The sequence below is a fragment of the Canis aureus genome, chromosome 20 (genome assembly GCF_053574225.1).
Source record: "Canis aureus isolate CA01 chromosome 20, VMU_Caureus_v.1.0, whole genome shotgun sequence".
NCBI lineage: Eukaryota > Metazoa > Chordata > Mammalia > Carnivora > Canidae > Canis > Canis aureus.
Window position 1 is genome coordinate 29,541,778 of NC_135630.1, and position 19,480 is coordinate 29,561,257.

Consider the following 19,480-nt stretch of genomic DNA (forward strand, 5'->3'; position numbering starts at 1 on the left):
GCCCATGTTAATGAATCAGGAAACTCTTTTATAGTCACAGTTAGCTCTTGCCCCAGTCATTCCCAATCTCTGGCAATGAGTCATCTGTTTTCATTCTCTATAATTTTGTTGTTTCAAGGATGTTGTATGAATGGAATCTGTTACAGTATATAATCTCTTAAGATTGGCTTTTTCTAGTGGGCATAATGACCTTGAGATACATCCAAGTTGTTGTGTGTAAAAAGAACATTTCTTTTTATCTGGCCTCTTTATGTAACTCTTGAACACTTTTAGAATTCCACTTTGATTTATCCATAGTAATATTTTTTTTTGGTATACCTCTCTGAATAGATGACCGGAGCCCAAGGCAGATGCTTAACTGACTGAGCCACATAGGTACTCCAGTTTTCTTACTGATTTTTAAATGAATTAATAGCTAATTAAGAAAATGTTTCACTTTAATTTCCAATATGGTAAATATTGATAGATGTAGCCCACCTACATATAGTCTCTTTGGTATCCTCAGTTCTTCTTAAGAGTGTAAAACAAAGTCCAAGAAGTTTGAGAACCACTTGCATAGATTAGTGTATTTAATGCCCACAAATCTTTATGAAGCACTCACCTTTGGTGGTGAAAGTCAAGGCAATTTTCTTCATTCTACTTCTGAGCATTTCCCAATACAATGAAATTTTTGAAGTAAAAGATGAGAAAGAAATTAACTTAAAGTTATATCAATGATCCTGAGATTTCTTTCAGGGAAAAATAATAACTGGCAAGAAAGTGTCTGAGTAACTGTTCTTGGGTCATTCAAAGTAGTTGAGGGTTTTCTTTTCTCTGTGCCCCTTGCTGGGCTCAGGTGTTGGCACGTGTACCTGCTGTAAATAAACATCAGGCCTCCCTGGGGACTCAGGAACTTGGGTTCAATAAATGCTCGTTTTAGCGGTTGCCAGATGAGCGCCCCCCTGGCGGCTGCCCCTTTGCTGGTTTCTCTGAATGCGGAGGGCAGCTGTTGCTCCTTTGTTCTGTCCTCCTGGCTCCTGGGCCTGCAGGGGACTGGGCTTCCAGTGGCCCGCCCCCGCAGGCACCTCCCCAGGGAGGCTGGCCTTTCCTTCCTGGCTTCCTCCCCACCCTCTCCTGACCCCCAGATGCCTCCGGTCCACCCTCCAGTTCCCGCCCCACCTCCTGCCAGGGAGAGGTAAGGCTGGAATATCTGGGGCCCTGTGGCAGCTGGGAGTCTCCAGCTGCCACCCAGTTCTTCTCCAAGTAGCTGTGCCAAGTGGGCCTGGCAGCTGCTACTTCCCTCAAAGAAGTTGCTGGCAGCACTCAGAGAAGGAAGCAACAGAAGGAGGTGGAGTGGTGACTCAGCCCTCTCAGGTAGAGACACTGTGTGGCAATCAAGTGGTGCTTTTTGCTCCTGAGATGTGCATGGGCCGTGTCCCTGGTTCTCCCTGCCATTCCCTTTATGTCCTTTAAGAGGTCATGCTAATGTTGGGGTAAGGGAGCAGCCCCAGGGTGTCTGTCCTCCTGGTCTAGCCTCACACTCCATTAGGTGGCATGCAGACGGTGGAGGCCAGTTCACCTTAGCTGGATGCTAGACCTTCTGTTGGTGAGGCCAAGTCTGGACAGGCTGGGGTTGGGGAGTGAGGTGGAGGGGCACAGCTGATTTTTATTCTGGGCAGGGGTTGGAGATGCTCCGATGGAAAGATTGGTGGGTTGGCTGTTCTAATGGGAAAGAGAAAGCAAAACGAATCCCAGCATATGGAAGAGAGATGTGCTTAGGAGCAGAGAGAGGCTGGTGACCCTGCAGGTAAAGAATTGTGTGGTCATTGTGCACAAGTGATTCCTTGTTGGGTGACCCATGCTGCAATGCTTTGAGATATAAGAATGTGGCATTTCTGAATGCTCTTTGGGGTTGTTCTAGGCCAGTCTCATTCCAGACCCTTGAGATACATCAAGCCTGTCCCAGAGCTAAGAGAGGAATGGTATTTTCTCCCACCCCACCCCCCATTTTTTTTAAAGATTGTATTTATTTATTTGACAGAGAGAGAGGAGGGCGAAGGAGCACAAGCAGGGGGAGAGGTAGGCATTTGAAGAGGGAGAAGCAGACTCCCCGCCAAGCAGAGAGCCCCATGTGCGACTCAATCCTAGAACTCTGGGATCATGACCCAAGCCGAAGGCAGACACTTAACCTATTGAGCCACCCAAGAGACCCTGGTATTTTCCTTTTGAAAGTCCAAGGCCAGCCAGTCTTTGCAAAGCAGTTGTGAGCTCCCTGGGCCTGTTCTAATTATAGGTAAACCAGACTCTCAAGAAGGGTTCTGTGTTCTCCATAGACTAAGAAAACCTCTGAGTCTCTGTCATTTGTTCTGCAAACATTAAAAGAATTATTGGATTATGATTCCTCCATAATTGTAATCAGACTTTTTTCACCGAGCCCTCCTTGGTGCAGGAAGAAGTAAGGTCATTTTGGGTGGTCAGATGATGTGTGTGAGTAAATAACTATTCTGAGGACATGCTCATATTTTAAAATAGAAATATTGAGTTTTTAAAGTGGCAGATGTGGGGCGCCTGAGTGGCTCAATGGTTGAGCATCTGCCTTCGGTTCAGGTCGTGATCCCAGGGTCCTGGGATCGAGTCCCACATAGGACTCCCCTCCAGGAACCTGCTTCTCCCTCTGCCTGTCTCTGCCTCTCTCTGTGTGTTTCTCATGAATAAATAAATAAAATCTTAAAAAAATAAAAAGCTGCAAGTGTTGTGCTACCTGGCGGTACACAGAGGTGGGTGTGCTACGCACTATTCATGTTCAGCCAGGCTCCAGCTAGAGAATTCCAGCTTTTCCTCTGGGCGGTCCAGGTGTTTCCCTGCCCTTCCCTGGGAAGTCTCACAGACCACTTCTGGAATTAAGTTTGGACTTGAAGGAACTGGTTAATTCCAGTTATGTGCTACTGTTTAATAATGACCCAGTTGGGCCATCCCCAGTGCTCTGAGAGGGAAATGCCTAAACCAGATCTGGGGGGAGAGACCCTTTGGGCAGAACTGTTTGGATGCCCTCATGTCATATGGGCCATCACTAAACAGGCATGACACTGGTCCTGCGTGCTGGGAAGCAATCTGGCTCCTGCTGGGGCCTGGACCATGGCAAGAGACCCTGAGACTTCCTTGGGGCTGCAAGGCCTTCTTGGTCCCCATTGTCATATGGGAGTGGGGGTTCGCCCTAGACATTGGAGAAGGCCTTGAGGCATTCTGATATCCCCAGTTTCTGTCTTCATGCTCCTTATTAAGCCACTCTGGTCAAGGGAAGCCTACCTCCTCCCTTGGTCCCCATGAACCCTTACTCCTGCATCAGCACCCCTGGGCATTGAGCTGGCTCAGCTGTGGCTGTCAATGGGAAAGGGGGAGAAGGAGGGTGGTGTGGGGCAACTAGGGACATGCCCTGTGAATGGGGTGCTCACAGCCTCCTGCCCTAACAGGTGTTGTGGAATCTACCACTTGTTTTTTTTTTTTTTTAATTTTTATTTGTTTATTTATTTGAGAGAGAGAGAGCACCAAAGGGAGAGGGAGAGGGAGAAGCAGGCTTCTCAATGAGCAAGGAGCCTGATGCATGGCTTGATCCCAGGACCCTGAGATCACAACCTGAGCTGAAGGCAGACTCTTAACTGACTGAGCCCCCCAGGTGCCCCGAATCTCCCACCTCACTAAGGGTGGAATCCGAATGCTAGTGTGACTGGTGCTCATGCTCTGGCCCCCTTTTGCCCCCTGGCATTTCTGCCTTATTTCCCATGCCCCTGGCTCCCTGTTTTGCAGACACTTCACCTTCTTTCTTCCTGACCCTGGAGCTCCCCAAGGCCTTCCCAGGTCAGGGCTGCTGCCTTGCTGTTCCACCTTGTTGGCTCTCTTCCTCATCTAGGTTTTAGCTTCAGTGCCAGTCCTCAGGAGCCTTCCTTGCCCTTCCAGTTGAAAGGAGCCCCCCATGTTGTACTTTTTTTTGCAGCACTGTCCCTGTGTAAACTCACGTCTATGTTTTGTCCCCTGGTTCAGTGCTCTGCCCCAGTACCCGTATTCATGATTGCTCTTGAGTGAATGGATGTGAGTGAGTGAATGTGTGAATGACCACTGCTGCACAACTGCAGCTCTCTCCTTCAAACCTGACCTCTGGCTGCACCATATGAGCCTGACTCATGGCTCCTTCAATCCTTCACATCTCCAGCAGAGCTGAGCGATGCCCACAGACGCCATCGAACTCTTGCTGAGCTTGCCCTTGGCCCAAGGATGAGGCATGCTGGGTGGCTGGGTGAGCAGCAGAAGGCTCTGCTTTGGCCACAGGGACATCCTCCTGTATTCAGCAACCATACTAAGGGAGGCCGTCAGGCTTTCAGGTGGGCATGGGGTCCCCTTGAGGCAGGGAATAGATCCCTTTGATGTTCTTCCTCCTACTTTTCATCCTTTTTAGTTTCCTATAGAACCCTGATATTCAATGAACCAGCCAGCCTGGCAGTCCATTTCCAGTGCATAGCCCCTAGCGCACCTGTTCCTCTACATCAGCAATTGTGAAAAACATTTCTCCTTAAAGAGGCAGATGAACCAAGAAATCATCCATACTTTAAGCTTAATCAACCATCAAATTATAGTTAAACACTATCAGCTAAGACACAGCCGCAAAAGAACTAACAAGTGCAAACTGCACAGGTTTCAAGATATCAGTTACTTAAGAACAGATGCCTTTTCTAAGCTCATTTCTGCGATGTCACTATCGACACATCGTTCTGAATTCCACTGTTTGTAGTTGCTACTTTGCACTGTCATTTTTAGATAGTCTTTATCTGCTGCCAAGCTAGAAGTAATACGATGTCTAGTAGGGTTGAAGTATCTTGTGGCTCAATCCTGGCTTCATAGTGGGATATTTGGGCTGCTTCCAAACATAAGCTATGCTACACGGACCAGCTAGAAATACCTGCCTATAGGTAGAGAGAGTGAGGGTTTTTTGTTTTATTTGTGTGATAATTTTCCCAGAATAGATTCCCTAATGATTTCGTATCATAGGGTCACTTTAAAGATTTTATTTATTTATTTGAGAGACTGAAAATGAGCAGAGGGAGAGGGAGAAGCAGAGTCTATGCTGAGCAGGCAGCTACATGGGGGGCTCCATCCTAGGCCCCTGGGATCATGACCTGAGCTGAAGGCAGACAATGGACTGAGCCACCCAGGTGTCCCCACAGGGTCACCTTATTTATTTTTTTTTAAAAGATTTAATTTATTTATTCATGAGAGACACAGATTGAGAGGCAGAGACATAGGCAGAGGGAGAAGCAGGCTCCCTGCTGGGAGCCTGATGAGGGACCCCATCCTGGACCCTGGGATCATGCCCTGAGCCCAAGGCAGACACTCAACCGCTGAGCCACCCAGGCGTCCCACAGGGTCACTTTAAACAGTTCTCTAACTTGTCACCGGTGCTTCATTGTAGAAAGGAGTACTTGGTTCTCCTCCCCAACTTGGGCGGTTGATATTTTCATTGTAAAGTATCTTGCTGGGTTGGTGGCTCCTAGCATACTTCGAGGGGCGACTTGTGGGGAGGGCACTGATCTGGCGTCTCGTTTGCAGTCAGGCTCCCCGCCTGAAGGGACGCCCTCCGTGCTCGGCTTTCCGGGGGGCCGACCCCGTGACCCAGGCGTCCCCAGTGCCCCGCGGGGGGAGTCCGCGCCCAGGAGCGCCTGTTCGAGGAAGGAAAGCATGAAGGTGACCACCTCCCCGGCCGGGCCGCATTGGAAACCGAGGGAACCGAGGTGGTCTCAGCATCCTCCACCTCTGTCCCCACCCCCCACGCCCCCACCCCCCCACCCGGGCCCGGGACAGCGCAGGGGGAGCGCGGGGCGAGCCAGGCAGGGCGGCCGGCGGGGCTGGGGGCTCGGTTCACGGTTATTATAACTTCACTCCCTTTAAAAGGAAAACTATGCCTGGAATCCGGGGAGGTGGCCCGCGGAGCCCGGGCGGGGGGGACACGATCCGCACCCGCCGCAGGCCAGGCTCGGTGGCCCCGGGCTAGCACAGCGCGAGTGGCGGGGCCGGCCCTCCGCCCCAGCTCGCCCGCAGCTCGCCCCCAGCGGACCCCAGCTGACCCCCAGCTCGCCCCAGCTCGCCCCAGCTCGCCCCCAGCTCGCCCCAGCTGACTCCCAGCTCGCCCCCAGCTCGCCCCAGCTCGCCCCCAGCTGACCCCAGCTCGCCCCCAGCTCGCCCCAGCTGACCCCCAGCTCGCCCCAGCTCGCCCCCAGCTCGCCCCAGCTGACCCCCAGCTGACCCCCAGCTGACCCCAGCTCACCCCCAGCTCACCCCCAGCTCGCCCCAGCTGACCCCCAGCTCACCCCCAGCTCGCCCCAGCTCGCCCCAGCTCGCCCCCAGCTCGCCCCAGCTGACCCCCAGCTGACCCCAGCTCGCCCCCAGCTCACCCCCAGCTCGCCCCCAGCTCGCCCCAGCTCGCCCCAGCTGACCCCCAGCTCGCCCCCAGCTCGCCCCAGCTCGCCCCAGCTCGCCCCCAGCAGCTCGCCCCCGCCCTCCCCTCCCACCTCGCGGGCCGGCGGACCCCACCCCTCTCCCCCCCCCCCCCCCCCGCGGGCCGGGCTGGGCGCCGGGCGGAGCGCTCTTGGCCTTTTTTGGGCGTCTGCCTGCTTGGTGCTGCGGACCTGCTGGCTGCTGCTGTCTGGCTGCGGAGGCGGCAGAGCGGGTCCGAGGCGACCCCCGGCTCAGCGCGCGGCCACCATGACGGGAAGGTAACAGCCCCCCCCCACGCCGAGGGCCGAGGCCGAGGCCGAGGGCGGGAGGGCGCCTGTCCCCGCGGGGCTGCGGGCCGGGCCCCCCGCCCCCCCGACCCCTGCCGGCCGTCCCGGAGACGCTGCGGCTCCACCTGTCGCGCCCGACCCCTGCCCGCTGCCGGGGGCCGCTCGGGAAGCCGCCGCCCCTGCGACGCACACTCCCTCCACCTGCCGGGACCCCCCCCCCCCCGCGGGTGCCCGGGCCGCGGCGGGTGACGCTCCTGCCCACACCACCTGCCACCCCTCCAAGGTGGACGCAGCTGGCCCCTCACTACTGGAGAACCAGGGCTCGGAGGTGCCTGGGACTCGCCCAGGGTCACGCGCTGTTGGCTTCTGTCAGCCTCCGGACCCTGCAGAGAGCTCACCTTGGAGCCTCCGTTTCCTCCCCTGTGAGCCAGGAATGGCGAAAAATGTTAGAAATGGTAAAGGGTCTATGTGGGGGCCTGGCTAGAACTCTGCGGGAGCACAGGCTGCTGGGGGGGGGGGGCATTCCCCCAGGCCTGGCCCAGCTTGGGCTCTCAGGCCCTGTGGCCATTTCACAGATAAGGTAACTGAGGCCACGGAGGCTGAGTGACTTAGGAGGCCTGTCACATATGCACTAGTGTCTGGCAAGTGTTGGCCTCAGCAGTCCTTTCTGGAACATGGGTGGGTCCAAGTGCATGACTCAAGACTAGGTGGGAGGGGATGGTCTCTGAGGCCCAGCAGGCCCCCTTCCAGCCAAGTCCTGGCAGCAGGATGCTCTTTGACTTGTGGCTTGTGGTTTTGCTGAGGGAAAAGGACTTGGATAAGCAGTGCCCAGGAATGGGGAGCAACTGCAGAGGGCAGGGTGGTGGCCCCGAACCTGGGTGATGTGCACAGTGGTCACCAGGAGGGCGGGGGCACACTGGCCTGGAGTATGAGGGCCACTAGGACACCCAAAATGCCACGTGTCCTGTGACCCAGCAAGTCCTGTGTTTCAAATGCACTTCTCTTCCTGCTCTCATCGTGGCCTGAGTCTGTGGACACAACCAGCCTTCTAGGGCTCACCCTTCCTCGGGCGCTTGGCAGGCTCTTGCTCGGCTCACCTGCTCAGCCAGCTGCCTGTTGCCCACCTGGGAGCTTTTGAGGAAAAGAAGGGAAAGAGTGAACTAGGAGCTGCACAGACCAGTGTTGAGGTTGGGTGGAACGCATGTGATGCAGAGACTCAGGCACCACAGACACCCTAATAAGGCAAAGCCACATGCTGCCAGCTTTGGCAGCAGCTTCCGCCCTGATGGGGTGAGGAGAGCAGAGACCGAGATACCTTTGTTTCCTTGGCAGGGCTCCTGTCACTCCTGGGTCCCTTGGGCCTTTGGGCAGATGAAGGCCATCAGGTCAGCCGACAGACAGCCCAGCAAGAGAAGCTGGGAGGCAGGCAGGTGGTGGGAGCAGGGTCAACCTGCCCTGCCTTGAGCTGCAGGGGTCCAGAGAAATTCTGGTCATCAGATGACACACAGACCAGAGTGAACCTTGGAAAACACTGGGTCGAGTTTTTCCTTGTAAAGTCACATTGCTCATCTCCGAGAGTTAGAAAAAACCCAGAAACAGAAATGATAACGGGAACAGAAAAAGAAAGGACACACCCACAGTTCCCCTCCTCAGAGATGCCCTTGGGAATATTTTGGTGGCCTGTTTCTTTTCTCTTGGTGTATTTTCCTGCTCATTTGTTTTTCGCAGCTGTGAGCAGTCTGGGAGCATAGATTTACCCCTCCCTTGAAGTCGGCCTGCCACATGCAGTACCCAGGCCAGGACTGGTTCCCTCTCTGTCCACCACAGGCATGGGGCCAGGCCAGCTGAGGAATGGACATCCGCCCCATCCATTGGTGGGGGGTGGGTGGGTGAGGTTTTTCCTGTCCCAGAAGCTGGAGAGTTTCATTTTTACTCTATTGCGGCCACCTTGACCTCTGCATGTCCACGGGCCCCGTGAGACGCCAGGATAGTTCTCACACCCGGATCCTGGTTCTCCACCCATCCACCCGTGCTGCCTAGAACCAGGCTGACCTTTGGAAACGACCCTCTGATTGTACAGCTCACACACCGCTGGGGCTCCCCCTGCCAACTGTGTAAAGTGCCAGCCTGTCTACAGGACCAGAGTGAGCAAGGCCAGAGGGAGGGCGGTGGAGAGCCAGTGAGGTAGCCTAGAGTGCATTTTGGGAACACACCTCTGGGTGCTGTGCAGAGAAAGGGCTGCTGAAGAAGAGATTGCATAGGAGGTCCACAAGGGAGGCTCTTCCTCAGCAGCCTTGGGGACAGAGAAGAGGAGCCGGACTCGGGGGGGTGGGTGCTGGAAGGCGGAATCTGACAGAGAGGATGACTTCCAGGAGGATGCCCAGTTGTGGTGGCAGGCACGGGCATCGATCTAGTTTGGGTCATGAAGGATTCGAAGAGCCTTGGCAAGTCCCAGAGGAAGCCTCTGAAGCCCGGTAGAGGGCTGAGCAGGGACAGAAGGGTAAGTGAGGCCTGGAGCCTGGGTGTGGTTAGGGAGAGGCCATGCTTTGGGCTGGAAGCTCAGTCCTGGCAAGTGGCCCCAAGGCTCTGAATCTTGAAAACACCAAAGTCTTTGTCCCAGCTGAAGGGGCCTTTGACATCACCACTGATCTCCAGGGAGGATGTTAAGACCCGGGCAAGGTTACACCCCTGCTTGGGGATGCAGCCTGTCAGCGGCAGTCTTCCCATGAGCCTGGGACGTGGCACCGGCCGCCTGGGAGCTCAGTGGCTTGGCCTGCTCTAAGGGGGACTCCCACCCACCATGTGACCACCGTCTGTTGAGGTCACCACGTTCCAGATCCTGAGCTGGGTGCTCACTGGGTGCAGTGCAGAGTGGGGCTGCTTGATCCCTGCCCTCACATCCATCAGCACTGCTACCCTCGGTGCTCTCAGCCACTCCCCACCTTTCTCGAGAGGAAGCCCTGTGGCCCCCCCTGGCAGAAGAGCCACCGTATAGCTAGAGTGGCAGACAGGATCCGGGGCTAGCACATAGAGCTGTGTGGGGCAGAGTACAAGTGCCACATGGCTGGGCCCCGAGCCCAGGCCAAGCCAGGCACCACCCATGGCCCCCCAACTCCTCCCTTTCCCTCTGCTTCCAGTGTTGACTCTGATGCTGCGAGTGGAGTGTGGTGGGGGGACGGAGGGCCTTATCTATTGCGTGTCCAGTCCCTGGCTGAAAGTACCCCCTACCTCACCTCACCTCACATCACCAACATGAGTCTAACTGGTTCACAAAATTCCTGACAATTTAGCAGTTAGCACTTGGGACCTGGCAGGAGTTGGCCTGTGCCCTCCTTGTGGAGAGGGGCCAGGCTTTCCATGCACGGTGGCTGTCCTGCCTCTTGGGCTGCATGGCCTCGCTTCGCTCTGCTCTATCTATCACGTGCAGATCATACCTAAATGTTCCTTAGGTCTTCATTTCCAGGCAGGGTGGACAGAGGGAGGCACCTTCACTCTCCTTGTTCTGTTTATTCAAATCTTAAATTTCCAATGATGAATATTTACTCAAGATGATGTAAGAAAATATGTTAATGAGATACTCCATGAGAGGACAGCGTGTCACTAAGATGACATGACTGAATGTATGGTCTGTAAAACCAAACACTGATGCTTGAGTTTTATTTTTCTTTCTTTTAATTTTATTAAATTCAATTTGCCAACATACAGCATGACACCCAGTGCTCAGCTCATCATGCGCCCTCCTTAATGCCTGTCACCCAGTTACCCTATCCCCCCAGATGCTTGAGTTTTAGAAGAAGAAAATAAAATCGTTCAAAATCAGATTTCATGTAAGTAAGAAGGTTGGAAAATGTCATTCATCTGAGGCATTCCAAGGGACCTAGCCTCTCAGTGCATCCAGGCAGGAGGTGTTGGTAGGGGGAGCTGGCTCTGGTGGAGAGGCTGTTTGCAGTAGTGTTGCTGGCTGCCCTGAGGATGGTGGTGGCCACCTGGCCTTAAACTTGCTGGTGGCCCTGGCCTCTGTCCCTGCCTCTAGTAAGCTATGTAGTTGTATTCTTCACTACACCTGTGCATTTTAAACATTTGTGATATAATTCACATACCATAAAATTCACTGTTTTATTGTGCACAATTTAGTGGATTTTAGTACATTCACCATTTGTACAACCATCATCACTAATTCTGGGACATTTTTGTCACCCTCCAAAAGAAACCCCATACGCATTTGTAGTTAATCCCCAGGTTTTGGCAGCCAATAATCTGCTGTTTGTCTCTCTGGATTTGCCTGTCCTGGATATTTCCTATAAATGAAATTATACATTATGTAGCTTTTTTTGGCCTGGCTTCTTTCATTTAGTGTACTATTTTCAAGGTTCACTTACATTGTAATATGAATCAGTACTTAATTCCTCTTTTGGGGACGGGGTGCAAATAATATTCCATTGCATGGATATACCACATTTTGTCTATGTGTTCATCTGTGGTGAACATTTGAATTGCTTCCACGTTTTTGGCTTTTAATAATAATGCTGCTGTGAACATTTCTATATATTTTTTTCTCTTGAGCATATACTTTGGAGTAGAATTGCTGGATGATATGGTGATTCTATATTAAATTTTTTTTGGGAATTGCCAAGCTGTTTTCTGAGTAACGGCATACTTTACATTTCCACCAGGAAACGTATGAGAGTCCTAATTTTCTTCATATCCTCACTAACACTTATTGTTTGTTTCAGTGGGTGCAAAGTGATATCACACTGTGGTTTTGATTTTCATTTCATTTCATTAACAAGTTGTCATGTTGAATATCTTTTCACATGCTTATTGATACTGGTATATCTTCTTTCTAGAAATGTTTATTCAGATTTAGTGCCCATTTTTAAATTGGGTTGTCTTTTTATTGTTGGATTTTTAAGAGTTTTATTCTGGATATGAAACACTTATCAGATAAATGATTTGCAAATATTTTATCCTATTCCATGGATTATCTTCTAACTTCTTTGATGGTGTCCTCTGATGCACAAAAGTTTCAAATTTTGATGAAATCCAATTTATCTATTTATTCTTTGATTGCTTGAGTTTTTGGTGTCATATCTAGGTAAGTGTTACCTAATCCAAGGTCATGGAGATTTATACCTATGTTTTCTTCTAAGAGTTTATACTTTAACTCTTATATTTTGTTTTTCAATCCGTTGTGAGTCAGTTTTTATACATGGCCCAAGGTAGGGGTTTAAAACCATTCTTTTGCATGTGGCTATCGTGGTCCTAGCCTCATTTGTTGACAAAATTATTTATCCTGATTGAATTGGCTTGTCAGTCTTGTTGAAAATCAGTTGATCATGGATGTATGGAATTATTTCTGGACTCTCAATCCTATTCTATTGATATATGTACCAGTACCAGACTGTTTGATCATTACTACTGTAACTCTGTAATAAGTTTTTTTTTTTTTTTTTTTAATTTATGATAGTCACACAGAGAGAGAGAGAGAGGCAGAGACATAGGCAGAGGGAGAAGCAGGCTCCATGCACCGGGAGCCCGACGTGGGATTCGATCCCGGGTCTCCCGGATTGTGCCCTGGGCCAAAGGCAAGCGCCAAACCACTGTGTCACCCAGGGTTCCCTGTAATAAGTTTTGAAATTGGGAAATGTGAGTCCTCTGAGTGTTCTTTTCTTTTTCTTTTTTTTTTTTTTTTGACTGTTCTTTTCCAAATTGTTTTGGTTATTCTGGGTCTCATGCATTTGCATGTGAATTTTAGGACCAGTTTGCCCATTTCTATAAAAAAAGGCAGTTGGAATTTTGATAGGGCTTGTGTTGTATCTGTAGGTTAGTTTTGGGATGGGAGGAGGTATTGTCATCTTAACAATATCAAGTTTTCCAATCCATGAACATGGGATGTCTTTCCATTTATTTAGGTCTTCTTTAGTTTCTTTCAACAATATGATATAGTTTTCAGTGTATGAGTCTTATGCTTCATTGGCTAAATTTATTCCTAGGTATTGTATTCTTTATGATGTAAATGGAATTGTTTTATTAATTTTATATTCATATTATTTGTTGCTAATGAGTTTTGTATATTGATTTTTTTTTTTTATCCTGCAAACTTGCTGAACTTATTTACTAGTTATAATGTTTTTTCTTGGGGTTTAAGGTTTTCTGTATATGAGAGTATGTAGTATGCAAATATAGACACTTTTACATCTTTTCCAATCTGGATACATTTTATTTCCTCTTATTGCTAATTATCCTTGCTAGAACCTCCACTGCAATGTTGAAAAGAAATGGCAAGACTGGACGTCCTTGTCTTGTTCTTGACCTTAGAGGGAAAGCTCTCAGGCTTTTACCATTGTGATGTTAGCTCTGGGTTTTTATCTGGCTGAGGAAGTACCATTCTATTCCTAGTTTGTTGAGAGTTTTTTTTTTTTTTTTTAAGATTTTATTTATTCATGAGAGACATAGGGGGAGAGAGAGAGAGAGAGAGAGAGGCAGAGACACAGGCAGAGGGAGAGCAGGCTCCACACAGGGAGCCCAATGTGGGACTCGATCCGGGGTCTCCAGGATCAGGCCCTGGGCTGAAGGTGGTGCCAAACCACTGAGCCACCCAGACTGCCCTGTTTTTCTTTTTTTTATCATGAAAGTGTGTTGGATTTTGTCAAGCACATTCTCAGCATTCTTGTGATGAATTGCATTGATTTTGGATGTTGAACCAACTTTATATCCTAGGTCAAATCTCATTTGGTCATGAGTGTAGTACTTTTTATAGGCTGCTAGATTCAGTTTTGTTGAGGATGTTTACATCTAGTTTTATAAGTGATATTCCTCTGCAGTTTTCTTATGATATATTTTTCTGATCTGAGGTAATGCTGACTTCATTGAGTGAGTTGGAAAGTGTTCCTTCCTGGTAGATTTTTTGAGATTTTGTGAAGGGTTGGTGTTAATGCTACTTAAACATTTGGTAAAATTCATCAATAAAACCATTTGGCTCATCTTTGTAGAAAGATTTTTTTTTAAGATTTTTTTTTTTTTTTTTAAAGGGCAGCTTGGGTGGCTCAGCGGTTTAGCGCCACCTTCAGCCCAGGGCATGATCCTGGAGACCTGAGATGGAGTCCCACATCAGACTCCCTGCATGGAGCTTGCTTCTTCCTCTGCCTGTGTCTCTACCTCTCTTTCTGTGTTTCTCATGAATAAATAAATAAAATCTTAAAGATTTTTTTTAAAGTAATCTGTACATCCAACGTGGGGCTCAATTTCACAACCCCAAGATCAAGAGTTGCATGCTCCATTGATGGAGCTAGCCAGGTGTCCTGGAAGATTTTGATTATGAACCCAGTCTCTTCACTTGTTATTGGCCTATTTGGATCTTACATTTCTTGTTGATTCAGTTTTGGTAGTTTGTATCTTCCTAGGTATTTGCCCATTTCAGCTAGGCTATTTTATTTGCTGTAATTTAGTTTGTATATAATTGTTCACAGCATTCCCTTACGGTCCTTTAGGTTTCTTTAACTTCAGCCCCATCTTTCATTCCTGATTTCAGTCATTTGTGTGTTCTCTTTTTTTCTTGGTCAGTCTGGCTTAAAGGTTTGTTAGTTTTGTTGATCTTGTCAAAGAATCACTTTTGATTTTGTTGCTATTCTCTATTTTCTTCCTAATCTCTGTTTCATTTATTTCTGTTTTAATCTTTATTATTTCCTCCCCTATGCTTGCTTTGAGTTTAGTTTACTCTTCTGTTTTTGTTTTTTTAAAGTGGAAGGTTAAATTATTGATTTGAGATTTTCTTGTTTAATATACAACTATAAAACTATTTTAAAGGATACAACTATTTAAACTATTATACAATTATTTTTTAAAAAGATTATATTTATTTATTCATGAGAGAGGCAGAGACATAGGCAGAGGGAGAAGCAGGCTCCTGTGGGGAACCTATTGTGGGACTCAATCCCAGGACCCTGGGATCATAACCTGAGCCAAAGACAGATGTTCAAACACTGAGCCACCTAGGTGCTCCCTGAGGCTCTTTTTATGGCCCGGCATATGGTCTACCCTGGAGAATGTTCCAAGTATACTTGAAAACATATATTCTGCTATTGTTGGATGGAGTGTCCTGTAGATGTCTTTTAGGTGTAGTTGGTTTATAGTGTTGTTTATGTCTTTTATATCCTTGCTTAACTTTTGTATAATAGTGTATCCATTAGGAAAGTAGAGTTTTGGGGTGTCTGAGTTGCTCAGTCAGTTAAGCATCTGCCTTTGGCTCAAGTTGTGATCTCAGATTTCTGTGATCTCAGGGTCTTGGGATCAAGCCCTGTGTTGGGCTCCCTGCTCTGCAGAGAGTCTGCTTATTCCTCTCCCTCTGCCCCTCTGCTTCCCTCCCCCTGGCTTGTGCTCCCTTTATCTCAAATAAATGAATAAAAATCTTTTAAAAAAAGAGAAATTGGAGTATTGGAGTCTCCAACTATTATTGCTACATTATCTATTTTTATTTCATTCTAATAATTTTTGCTCCAAGTTTTTTGAGTCTGCTGTTAGGTGCATATATGTTTATATTTGTTATTTATTTTTGATGGATTGACTCTTTTATAGAAGGTCCTTTTTTGCTCTTGTAACAATTTTTGTCTTTTTTTTTTAAAGATTTATTTATTTATTTATTTAGAGAGAGAGAGTGAGAGGCAGAGACACAGGAGGAGGGAGAAGCAGGCTCCATGCCAGGACCCCAATGTGGGACTCCATCCCAGGACTCCAGGATTGTGCCCCAGGCCAAAGGCAAGCGCTAAACCGCTGAGCCACCCAGGGATCCCCCAATTTTTGTCTTAAAGTCTATTTTGTCTGATGTTAGTATGGATAGCAACTCCAGTTCCTTTTCTTTCCTTTTTTTTTTTTTTAAAGATTTTATTTATTTATTCATAGAGACACAGAGAGAGAGAGAGAGAGAGAGGCAGAGACACAGGCAGAGGGAGAAGCAGGCTCCATGCAGAGAGCCCGACGTGGGACTCGATCCAGGGTGTCCAGGATCACGCCCTGGGCTGCAGGCGGCGCTAAACCGCCTTGCCACCAGGGCTGCCCTCCAGTTCCTTTTCAATTGCTGTTGGCATGGTGTATCTTTTCCATAATTTTACTTTCAAACTATTTGTGTTTTTGTCTAAAGTGAATCTCTTATAGAAATTATATAGGTAGATCATGTTTTTTTTAAAATCCATTTGCCAATTTCTGACTTTTAATTGGATAATTTAATCCATTTGCATTTAATGTAATTATTTTACATTTACCATTTACAATTTTTTAAATATATATTTTAAGTCTTTTTTGTTTCTCAATTCCCACACTATTATTGCCTTCTTTTGTAATGAATTATTTTATTAGGCTGTTGTAGTTGGGAAAAATAGGTTTATGAACAAAAAGTACATTTATATTGTATTTTATTTTTATCTATATAGTAACCTTTACTATGTCATGGTTAAATATACTTTGCTGCTTTTTATTTCTTCATGAGGATTCCCCCTTTTTTTTTTTTTTTTTTTTAAGATTTTATTTATTCAACAGAGAGAGAGACAGCACAAGCAAGGGATAGCAGGGGGAAAGGGACTCTGGGATCATGACCTGAACCAAAGGCAGATGCTCAAGAGACTGAACCATGCAGGCGTCCCTTTTTATGTGGATTCAAGTTATTGTCTAGTGTTTTTTAATTTCATCCTGAAGGACTCTTTTTAGTATTTCTTTTCAACTGCAAAATTTCTGTTGGGTCCCCTTTAATAATTTCTCTTTATCAGTATTCTCCATTTGATGTGATATCATTCTCATACTTTAGTTTTTTAAGACATGGTTTCCTTTAGTTCTTTGAACAAAATTAAAATGATTTAAAGTCTGTGTAGTAAGTCTAATATTTGGTCTTCCTCAGGGACAGTTTCTGTTGATTACTCCTTTTTGTGTGTAAGGGTCATACTTTTTCATTTCTTTGTACATGTCATAATTTTTTGCTAAGAACTGAACATTTTAAATAATATGTGGCAATTCTGATATCAGATTCTCCTCCACTCCTGAGTTTCTTGTTGCTATTTGTTGTTTGTTTAGTAACTTTTCTGATCTAATTCTGTAAAGTCTGTATCTCTGTCATTTGTGACTGAAGTCTCTGCCTGGTTAGTTTAGTGGCCTGCTAATGACTGGACAAAGTTTTCCCTTGATGCCTGAAACCAAGATGCCTTTCAGTCTTTGCTGAGGGACCTAAGTGTATGTTGGGGCACACCTTCAACATGCAACTGGGCAGTTACAAGTCTGCGTTAGCCTTCACTCCTGCTGCAAACAGGCCCGAAGGTCAGTCAGAAGTAAGAGCTTACGACCTTCTTAGTTCTTCCCTGAGCATGCAAGCAGTCCTGGGCTTTTGCATGGCCTTCTAGATTCCCAGAAATATGTTGGTCCTTTTCAAAGCCCCTAAGGACATCTTATTCCTCAGTTTTCCCTTTTAAGCTTTTGATTAGTTTATCATTGCCCCCACAGTTATCCATTGCCAATGGCAACGACAGCTATGATACTATAGGCAGCTATAATAGTAGTACCTTTGAAAAAAAAACCCCAAGAGAGGTTTTTAACATTGGGTATGTGTGAATGAGGTTACATAAAAACAAGACTTTCAGGTAGAGTCTTCCAGAGAGTGAAGGTTTGAACGAGCTCCAGCCCTGCCTGCTTCTTAATTACTGGGAATGTGGGATGTTATTTTTCAAGACAGCCATGGAGTTAGGGTATAGGCTGTCAGGGACTAGGATAAGTTAAAGCATCACAAAGCTCATTGTTCTTACCAAGATTCAACTGATTTTTCTTGACCAAATGTTCCTGGGTTACTGCAAAACTCTTGTTAACTTACAGAGTTCTGAAAAAGTAAATTCTGAGAATTTTTGCTAGTTTTTCATTGTTTTTATGAAGGGAAAAAATTTCAAAGGTTCTTACTCTTCCACTTAGGCTGATATCATTCTTATTATGTTTTTGCAACTTTGTCCTCTGGAGCCAGAGTGCTGTCTGGGCACACTGAAATGGCTCCTACACCCATTTCTGCAAGACAGGTTGCAGAATTAGAGGGACAGGGGACAAGGCTGTGCAGAGATTTGGGATTTGGGCCTAATTAGACTCTAATTTCCCTTTTCAACTTCTAACCCCTGGTACTTCCTTTTACAGTACATATTTGTTGAATTGATTAGTACTTGGTAACCTTGGACTTGAGTTTCATTTACGAATTATGATGCACAAAACACTTGTGGCTGTAGCCTCCCTTTCTGGCCTGTCTGCAACTGCAGAAACCCTAAATAAATGTTCCCTCCTTATTTTTAAAATATTTGTTTATTTTTAAATTTAAACTCAATTAATTAACACATATTGTATTATTAGTTTCAGTGGTAGAGTTCAGTGATTCGTTAGTTTTATATAACACCCAGTGCTCATTATATCATGTGCCCTTCTTTTTTTTTTAAATTTTTTAAAATTTTTATTTATTTATGATAGTCACAGAGAGAGAAGAGAGAGAGGCAGAGACACAGGCAGAGGGAGAAGCAGGCTCCATGCACCGGGAGCCCGATGTGGGATTTGATCTCGGGTCTCCAGGATCGCGCCCTGGGCCAAAGGCAGGCACCAAACCACTGCGCCACTCAGGGATCCCATCATGTGCCCTTCTTAATGCCCATCACCCAGCTACCCTGTCCTCCCACCTTCCCCTCAAGCAACCCTCAGTTTGTTCCCCATGATTAAGACCCCCTATGGTTTGTCTCCCTCTCTTATTTCGTCTTATTTTATTTTTCCCTCCCTTCCCTTAGGATCCTCTGTTTTGTTTCTTAAATTCCACACGTGAATGAGATTATTAAATGTTCCCTCCTTAAATGACACTGTAGTTCCAGGTGAGTTCTGGGTTCCAGAGTTCAAAATTCCCCCAAGGAAGAGGCTGAGTGAGGCTGGTAGGAGGAGCCTAGGCCCTAGGGCACTGACTTCAAGGTGCAGTAACAAAACTTTCTAATAAGCTTTCTTAAGCATTCAGTTATCTACATCAGGGAGTGGGAGGTGGTGATCTTTGTACTCCCACTTTGGCTCCTCCAGCCTCAGCCACTATGTCCTTTTGCCCCTTTAAAAAATATTTGTTGAATTGATCAGTGCTTGGTACTTTTGGAATTGAGCTGCATTTACAAGTTATACTGCACCCAATGCTTGTAGTCGTCTGGCTGTATTTTGGAGCTGACCCCAGGGTGATTAATGAGTTTGGATTTGCTGGGTGAGGTATGCTTCTTGGTATGTGGGCCCGGCAACTGAGTGCCAATGGATTCTCTCCAAAGTCTCCCTCCACCTCAGTGTAGGAGGACCAGCGCCCTGTTGTTCAGAATGATCGCTACTGTTGTTTTCTTTAGAAGGGCAGAGGAAGATAGTGCTCACGCTTTCTGACCTTACTAGAAAGGTTTTTCAGGGAAATGGAATCCATTTTAAAGATCTCCGTGAGTGCTCTGGATTCTCATTTTATTGCTGACCAGAGTGCCTGCTCGGCCAGCAGGGACCACAACTCAGATGCTGACCTGGGGTGTTTGCACTTGGATCACAATAACCCTGCCTATCTCTTTAGGTAAAAATGCATGGCAATGGTGCCTTCCTGGCAGTCTCCTGTCAGACTCTGCTTCTGCCTTCCCTGGCAAGTTGGGGGGATAATCTGTTGCTGGGGGTTTGACAGCATGGACCTTGTGTGGGGGCTTGGCAGTTTGTTGGTCAGATCTGGGGAA

The 19,480-nt window shown here is 47.4% G+C and overlaps 1 protein-coding gene across 7 annotated transcripts in view; it reads left to right on the forward strand.

Moving 5' to 3' along the window:
- Positions 1-1,212: 1,212 nt before the first annotated feature.
- LIMS2 (LIM zinc finger domain containing 2) overlaps positions 1,213-19,480 on the forward strand; it is a 46,016-nt gene continuing 27,748 nt past the window's right edge. Inside the window, exon 1 of one of the 7 annotated variants that reach the window (XM_077861266.1) lies at positions 1,213-1,353. Coding sequence is in view for 4 of the 7 variants with exons in the window: in XM_077861260.1 (XP_077717386.1) it covers positions 19,178-19,326 (149 nt within the window). In the remaining 3 variants the exon portion in view is untranslated. Of the gene's footprint in view, positions 1,354-6,586; positions 6,741-7,027; positions 7,205-12,263; positions 12,396-19,123; positions 19,327-19,480 lie in introns of those variants that run through there. The other 6 variants (XM_077861264.1, XM_077861265.1, XM_077861267.1 and 3 more) reach the window with 6 other exon arrangements.